General features: G+C 45.9%; 2 protein-coding genes across 2 annotated transcripts in view; one reads left to right on the plus strand and one right to left on the minus strand.

Annotated features, from left to right (window-relative positions):
- Positions 1-236: 236 nt before the first annotated feature.
- Positions 237-2,520, minus strand: si:ch73-167i17.6 (regulator of G-protein signaling 9-binding protein). The gene has a single exon (XM_061222641.1). It carries the CDS (start codon positions 1,863-1,865, stop codon positions 1,137-1,139), a length of 729 nt encoding a protein of 242 aa, XP_061078625.1. The 5' UTR covers positions 1,866-2,520; the 3' UTR covers positions 237-1,136.
- A 233-nt stretch (positions 2,521-2,753) lies between these two features.
- Positions 2,754-8,812, plus strand: part of ankrd27 (ankyrin repeat domain 27 (VPS9 domain)) — a 43,143-nt gene continuing 37,084 nt past the window's right edge. Inside the window, exon 1 of the mRNA XM_061222149.1 lies at positions 2,754-2,877. The gene's annotated coding sequence lies outside the window, so the exon portion shown is untranslated. The remainder of the gene's footprint in view (positions 2,878-8,812) is intronic.

Genomic DNA, 8,812 nt, shown 5'->3' on the forward strand with positions numbered 1-8,812 from the left:
AAGCACGAGAAATGGTTTTCAGCACACATTCTTATTGCATTTTTCATCTGCCACTGGCAGCACACTCGCTAGTGGAAAAACTTTGAGTCAATCACCCAGGAAAAGTTGAGCTCTGGAAACGCCACGCTTTGTAGCTTATGTAGCGTTATGCGCGGTAGTGTATTAAGGCTTAGCCTGCGGTATTCGCATTATCAAAGATTCTGGTTTACTCAGAAACAAACAGTGGCAAATGAATGTTTCAATTTGTCATTAAACATTTGTTTATTATAATAAATATAATTCATTGTATGTACACTATGAACACAGTCGTATAGTGTAGGCTATATTGTGTAGCCTACAGATCCTCTATGCATCTCAACCATCCATAAGCACAAACGTGGTGCACAATTTATGCACACAACAATACTATACACACAGTCATCGGTGTGAGGACAGTCTGTAAACCGTTACCGTAATACTTGTAAAATTTATAATAAAAAAAGAAATCTGAGTAAGAATAATTTGGTCTGAAACATTAGTAAATATGTAAGTTATGGATAACAGCTGCAACATATAGGCTAGCTAATTTCAAGTTCGTACAGTGACAACAGAATGTATCACAATGAATGATAATTATTTCCTTTTTGAAAGGCTATCCCTAACAAAGAAGGTAAACTAGCAAGTGAGAATACTATTCACCACTTGCACCGGACCACGAGTTAACATGAACCCGCACTTAATGCAGCCAGATATCAAATTATCTGGGATTTTGTCCGGAAAATAATAAATATGTATTTGGTCTAACCCATTTTGAATTGTGCGCTATTTACGTTGTTTTACCATTAACATTGGTCCCTCACAACACTTTTGACACACAATATTACACTACAAATGCAATACTACCTGCATGAAAGTTGCTGACATACATGCGAGGCATAGTTTGCTTGCTTGTTCTCTCGACTTTCTAGTCTCCTCTTGTTCTGCCCAAATATTTTTTACAATTATCCTTAAAAGCGAAGAACCGCAAATTCCGTTGATTCCGAAAGAGGGTTGCTTTTTCTTGTTCTTCACAAAATTGATCCCCGGAGAACACAAATTTAGGCTACCACTGGTGTCCCACCAGGGCGAACTTTACATAGGTCGTGTGTCGATCCAGTTCAAGAAAGGTTAATCACACAAAACGCTAGGATACCCGCAATAAGCACGATAACCGTGAAGATGATCCCTGCGAAAACTTTCATGAGGCCATTCTCGCCGTCGACCCCTTTGGGCTCCTCTTCGCAAATGGAAATTACCCCCACGGACGAATTTCCGACACTAACTGTGGACTTCAACTCGGCGCCGGCCTCCTGCTTGGCTTCTACTGCCCACGGTGCAACTTGGACTTTCATCTCCATCTCCTCCATCATCTGACCCACCTGGGTGATCTCGGTTTGCAGCTCCCGCAGATCCGCCGTGTCGATGTTGCTGTCGGCCTCGTACTTCATGTTCTGCACGCTCATCGCTCTGGCGGCGACGGTGGTGGTGCTGCCGGTCATCCCAGTCTGGATCAGGTGCCTGGTGGGCAACTGTAATGGGAAATCCTGCCCAATTTCCAAAGATCTTTTCATGTCTACGTCCAACAGCTCCATGCTGCTCGAAAACAGCACCCATAGTCGCTCGTATTCGGTTCGGTCGTCTTTGCTTATCGTCTTGTCTTTGAGCAGAGCCGTCAGTTTGGTTCTATTGGCCGTGGCCAGTTCCTGGGCTTTTTTGCGGGTCTTCTTCAGCTCTTCTCGCAGGTTCTGCGAATCCGAGGTGCTCCCGAGAGTGATGACCAAATGTCGATAGCAAGCGGTTACTTTGTTAAGCGCGTCCAGCATGGTTTTGCATTCCTCTTTCCCCATGTTTAATCAAATGCGTATCTCCCTTCTGTCAAAGATGGAGAGATGGCAACACGAAGCGCGAGAGAACCAAGACCAACCAGATGTATTTTAAAAGAGCAGTGTTTCAAGATTGGTTTAGATTCCACGGAAAGAAAGCAGCCATTTAGATTCGCCCAAAGATCTCGCCAAAGCAAATTCTTTTCCATCCATGTTGCCTGTATGACAGCATCCAGGTTTTGAAGTAAAAAGCCCGGTGACCAGCTTAATCTGTGCGCTTTCGTAGTCGAGGTTGCTCAGTCGACAGTTTCATTAAGCAAATTAATGAAACCCAATATAAATTATATTGGATTTGCAGTGGTATAAAATGTTATTTAGTTATTTACATCGACATCAGCTCTCTACATGCAGATTTAGTAACAGGTGTTTTCAGCAATCTCTTCCAAACTCGGCTGACTATAAAAAATAAATAAAAAAAACTCTAAATGGCTAGGTAGCTAGCTCGGTAGCCTAGGTTCACTGAAGTTAATTGAAAAAAAAATCCCTTTAATGAGTTCTGAAACATTAAGATGCGGTCTCTTCAGCATGTAAAGCTTACCAGAATTTGTCAGCCGCTAACTGTTAAAACAAACAGCACTTGTGTGATATGAATGATGCTGATCTACCTCGAAAATTTGCCAGCAAGGGAGCTGTCCAGTTCAGCAGCATCACAGTCGGTGTTTAAATACCACTAAGCGCCCTGGGTGGTCACATGCACGCATTACAGGAAAGAACCAATCAGCAACAGGCTAAAATAGTACCTTTGATGTCGTAAGGCCCCGGCGTAACGCAACTCTGATTGGTTTGCCTCACTCCCTCAGACTTTTATTTTAAACACTATTGGCTAAACGTACTTCAATCAAAAACACAGCAGTTCTTTTGAAATCAAGTTCGACAGACCTGTAGTGCTGACAGATGATTAGGCATAGCGTTTGTTTGAGTTCAGTTTGGAAGTGAATTATTTTGCAATGTGTACCTGGCGTGTATAGCAAAATAGGTAAGTCCACTTTTAAGAGTTTATGCTGTATTAAAAATGCTTTGTTCTGTTCATTTGAGCTATTGATTTGTCACTTCGACCGGTAACGTTTGCTGTGGGCAAGCTGACAGGCTGGCCAATAACAACTTGTCGCCTACTGGCTAACGTTAGCAAGCTACGTTCATTAGTGGTTGCACTGTGTCCTGGCTATCATAGGGACTGTTACAAATGTGTAGTGTTTGAATCAAAATGTGTGTTGTCATGCTAGAGTGACTAGTCAGTTAGCTCCACGATGAAAAAAAGGACATTGCTATTCGTACCAAACCACTTTGAGGTGATTTGACCACTGGTGTCCACCCCAGTGCAATGGAGCCAGTCTGGCTAGCTAGGTAGCTAGCTAACGCCAACTTGGCAGCTGTTTCCCGGATGGCGGTGACGGAGGTGTTGTCATATTAGTTAGCTAGCATGATATAGTTTGTTGGTTAGCTTCCTATCTGTCAAAAAATGCATAGAGAGGATGCCCTTGACTTAACGAGGGGGTGGGGGGATTATGGCCGTTTTAAATGTGAATAGCTAGCTAGCTAGGTTTTTCTTGAAAATACAGTTCAAAACAATGGCCGTGCAAACTGCAAATGAAACTGGACATCTGAAATCGGGATAAAGCGAGCCTTTGCGTAGATGCTCAAGTTACCGTATCGAAGGTTAGCTAGCTATGAAAGTATAGTCACACATGCGAATACGATGAACCCAGATCGAAAAAAAAAGGCAGTCAATTATCGGGCACATAGTTGCTACCTAGTTGGTTAATTCGCTAATTTCCATCAACTGTTATTGAATTACATTGTTGGTGTTATGAATGCAGAAATTGAGTAAACGATAAGTTGTTGAATTTAAATCCAGCATAGGTCTAGTAAACGTGTTTCATTTCGAGAACACTCGCACATTATGCAAATAACTTAAGACGGTGTGGTATTTTTTGTAATGCTACATCCACTGCTTTGCAGGAAGTATGGAAGTACAGTTCAGGTCTCTTTAAAGAAGAATCAAGTGTATCCAATATTAATTGATTCAGTTGAGCTGTGACGCTCCATAACATTTTTTGTTTGCATAAAAATGTGTGCACTTTATAATGGCCTGGTTTCCTCTAAATAGATGGAAAATAGTTGTTTCAAAATATGTTCCAATATGAATAAAATGTCAATTGATTAATCCTCATCCTTCCGATGGACATCAATTTCCTTGTATTACTAATCGCGGTAATTAAAATAATGCTCCGTCTGATATAGCTACTCGCTTTGGCAGATCTAAACTTTATCAACTTGTATTCCGCCGACACAGCCCTGGCTCTTCATCACACGAGATGCCGATGCAGGATTTGTTTTTGGAAAAGTATTATGCAGTCGTAATCAGATTAGTGTTGAGATGAGTACGAGAAAGGCCGCCCATTTGAGCTGAGCTAGCGGGCACACAACTTGCAGTGCGTATTGACGTGTGTCACTGCGTAATGGGAGGCGAGGCCCTTGAGATTGTATATGCCTGCAGTCAGGTTTTTTTGGAAACTCATTTGTGGTCAATGCAAAGACGACTCTTGCATCTTTGTTTGTCTTTTGTGTACTGAGAAATCGGTGTCGGTTATCATCACCATGGTATCATCACTATGGTAACCTATCTGAATCCCAATATGGATAAGTTGGATCAATGGGCCTGATGAATGTCGTCTGAGAGATGACACTGACGCCTCTCCCATTGCAACTGCAAAATCTAGGCACTGGAATATGTTTGGGGATGCCTCGTGAAAGTTCTGAGTTTTGTCATTGTTTATGCTGCTCATTGTGAAAACGTTTGAAATGAAACCTCATTTAAGTTTTTAGTATAAACACACCCAGGGCAGGATCGAACCGGCAACCCTCCAACTGCCAGACAGCTGCTCTTACCACCTGCGCCAATGTCACCCCCTGTACAAAGTGAATTAATTGTTTGGTCTAGTATTCTACAACTAAAAATCTTTGGTCTAAGTGCCTGGGTCAGGGATTCAGCCCGATATTGGGCTTCAATCCATAAGCCATAATAACAGAGCCCTGATGCCTACTCGGAAATATTGCTGGTAAGATAATTCAGTATTGGAAATGAACAGACGCATTCTGGGTGTATTGCTTTTAAGGGCTGGCAGGAGTGTACCATTACATCGTTTCTGAAAGACATGGCTCATCGATTTTAAAATAACGACTGTTGTACAGTGCTGTCCATTTTAAAGAAACAACACTCACTTATACGGCCTGCATTCTGATGATATGACGAGTGCTCGTCGATACCTGCCCTGCGATCGCAATCGTTTTTTCACTGTGAATTGGGGCAGACATACTTATTCTGCAGCCGTTTGTATGGAGGCTGCGCTCTCATGATTGGCGAAGATGAATGGAAGAGCTAGACAGGACAGTAAGTGCTCACTGGTGGTGGTGTAGAGTCGGGGGGGGGTTTCGCGCCAGTGTAGGGGATGGCGGCAGTCGAGGTTGCGGAATGACAGGCGTGGGAATTGTGACCGGACTCACGGCAGTCTGGAGGCGGAGCTACGGCAGGTGTGCGCTGGCCTGTCTGGTCCGCGGACGCCCGTTCTCTTTGAAGTGACAGGAGAAGCCCTGTCTGTGCTCTAATTATAGACGCCTGGCTTTGTTCGCTCCATCTCGCTGCGTTCACCACATTCACCTCTCACCCAGCCCTGCTGCTCTGTCTGTGAGAGGCTGGGGGGTAGAGTCACACTCCTCACTGCCTCCCTAAAAGACCTACATCTCTGTCTGTGAGCGTAGAGGCCAGGGAGTCACACTCCTCACCGCCTCCCTGTTAAAGGGCCTACTTCTCTGTCTGTGAGCGTAGAGGCCAGGGAGTCACACTCCTCACCGCCTCCCTGTTAAAGGACAAAACTTCTCTGTCTGTGATGGACACCCTCAGCTGATCAGAGGCTGCTCGATTCCCCTTTTTTCTATATGAAGGGACTTTTCAAAATACTTACTGATGCCCCTGTTACTTTCCCTCCCTGCAGTGACGCCTGGGAAGACCGCAAATGGCAGGTCAGCCAGCGGGGCCTCGTTTCTGTTCTGCTGGTGATGCTCGTCGCCCCCTCGAGGGGTGTGGAGAAGGCGTGTTGTCTGTGGCAGTCGTAGACGGACTCTTGTCTGATTGGGCTGGAGTGTTTTCTCTGAACAGACTGGGTATGCTCGAGCACTTGTTGTTGGAGAGCCCTGGCTCATTTGCACCTCTTTGAACGAACAGAGTAATTGAATCTGATAATCAGATATGAATATTTAACCATTGAAGTGGAGTTATTATTAATGTTGAGTGTTGCTGTTTTTTTTTCTATTATTAGACTGGTGCTATTCATAGGGACTGTGCAATCATTAGAGAAAATGTGATAAGTGCTTTAAATCATGCAAATTAATTTCTGAAACCCCCATCACATTATTCTGAGATAATAGTTAGTTTTTTTTGCATATACTGTACAATATACTGTACAAACTGTGGCCTTGCTAGTTAGTCTGTGTAGGCTAATATGAGATGCTCTCTCGATGGGAATAATTAACTTGAGGTGACCTGAACAGAAACGATTCTATTAAAAAACTGGCCTCCGGCCCCCTGGTCCAGTCCACGTTTCCACACATCCTGGAGCTACAGATTCATCCCCCGTTCCCCACATCTCTCTGAACTGCATACTCTACATCCATCCGTGTGGACTTTCTACATCAAATGTTACCATCTCAACCTATAGGCCCGCGGAGGATGGGGATATCCCTACAACCGGGTTCCTCTTAGAGCTTTTTCTCACCTCAGTTTGAGGGTTTTTCTCCCCATAAGGGAGTCGTTTTCCTCATGTGCTATCTGGGGCCTTAGGGCTGGCATTTTGTCTTTCCTTCTGTTACTCTGTAAAGTGACTTTGTGACAGTCTTCTGTGAAAAGCGCTTAACAAATAAAACTGAACTGAATTGAGTTGAATTCAAAATCCAGAGTTTCAGGATGCAAAGCTCCACAGCCGTCCACCAGTGTGTAACGGCTGGAGAAGTGAGAGGAGGTTAAGTTCGTTACTCAGCCTGAGTGACGGGTTCAGCCCTGGCCTGTACGCGGGTGTCGGTTAGCGGTTAGCGGATGTTGTGGATCGCTGCGCGTGGCTTGTTTGTGGCTGGGATAGAGGCGGGCCGCTCCCCTGGAATTTCACCGGGGGCCAAGCACACCCCGGTGGGTCATGAGTGAGCCCCCCCCCAGGGGTCACATGACGCATTCCTCAGGCTTCCAGGCGGACATCCACAGAGGGTGTGTGAGGGTGCTGTCTCAGACCACAAAATCTGCTCCCAGCTCAGGGTGCTGCAGCTGCTCCTCTCTCTGCTCCCAGCACCTCCTCTGATTACAGCACCTCCTCCTGCTCCCAGCGCAGGGTGCTACTCCTGCACCTCCTGCTCCCAGCTCAGGGTGCTGCAGCTGCTCCTCTCTCTGCTCCCAGCACCTCCTCTGATTACAGCACCTCCTCCTGCTCCCAGCTAAGGGTGCTACTCCTACACCTCCTGCTCCCAGCGTAGGGTGCTGCAGCTGCTCCTCTCTCTGCTCCTGGCACCTCCTCTGTTCCTAGCACCTCCTTCTACTTTCAACACATCCTCCTGCTTCTAGCACCTCCTTGTATCCCCAGCTCAGGCTGCTGCTCCTGCTCCTCCTTCTGGTACCAGCACCTCTGTCTGCTCCTCACACCTCCTTCTGCTCCTGCTCTTTGCTCAGTTCGGGGTACCACTCCAGCTCCCAACACCTCCTGCTCCGAGCACCACCTCCAGCTCCCAACACCTCCTCCTGATACTTGCACCTCCTTGTAACCCCCAGCTCAGGCTGCTGCTCCTGCCCCTCTCTTTGCTCAGCTCAGGGTGCTACACCTCCTCTTACTCCTTGCTCTGGGAGCGGCTCCCTCTCTCTCTGGGGTTGCCATGGCGCTGCTCTCCTTCCTTATTAGCCTTTTCCCGCTCCACAAGATCCGGCTCCGCTGGGATTTCAGCCTTTTCCATAAACAACACCGGCAAGTGAGTGCACTTCAACCGGCTGGAGAGCTTCCCTGAGCCTCTTCCTGCTGTGTGTGTGTGTTTGTGTGTGTGTGTGTGTGTGTGTGTGTATGTGTGTATGTGTGTGTGTGTGTGTGTGTGTGTGTGAGCGTGTGCGAACGCAAACCTTTCGGTAAATTTTCCTTTAAAAAAAAAAAAAAAAAAACACTGCTACTCTAAATGGTGTCATTTATTTATCTGTGACGCAGAAGCCAACCTGTTTTTAATGCGAATGAAAATATAAGTGCAGTGGAAGGCCTGCGCTGCGGTAAGGTGCTTGAGAAACGCGGTGTGGAGTCGCCCAGCCCAGCGTTGCAGCAGGTTCCTATGGAGATGACACAGGCTCTTACGGGAGTGCCGCTGCCCCGCTCTGCCCAGGGAATAATGGGTCATTTCAGGGCTCAGGAAGGCTAAGTAATCAATCTGTCGCAGATAATTGTCTTTGAGAAACGTGCATTGTACATTCAGCGCAGAGAGAGTGAACTCCACTGTCATCGTCCTGGCCGTCGTCTGTGAGAGGCCGTTGTGCTCTGATGATCTTGAAATATGAGGCGTATTGAGCTTGAAAAAGCAATTAGGTGCTGCCCATTAAAATGTCAGTGCCGTGTAAAATGTTTTATGGATGGCTCTTTACTGATCCTTATTGTGTCTGTGTATGTGGAGGCCTATGGAGGTTTGTGAAAGTGTGTCTGTGAGTCTGTGTGTGTGAATACGTCATGTTTTCTGCATGTGCGAAACTGTGTTTGTGTGAATCTGTCATTTGTGCTGTGTGTGTGGTTTTTGTGTGAATCTGTAATTTGTGTGTATGTAAGTTTGTGTGTGTGTTTTTGTGTGTGTGTGTGTTGAATGCAGTTTGTGTGTATTGAATATAGATGTGTGTGTGTGTGTGT

Source organism: Conger conger, chromosome 15 (genome assembly GCF_963514075.1).
Source record: "Conger conger chromosome 15, fConCon1.1, whole genome shotgun sequence".
NCBI classification, from domain to species: Eukaryota; Metazoa; Chordata; class Actinopteri; order Anguilliformes; family Congridae; genus Conger; species Conger conger.

What these genes read in the sequence shown, in the direction of transcription:
- si:ch73-167i17.6 (XM_061222641.1), bottom strand. Translation starts at nt 1,865, where the DNA reads ATGGGGAAAGAGGAATGCAAAACCATGCTGGACGCGCTTAACAAAGTA.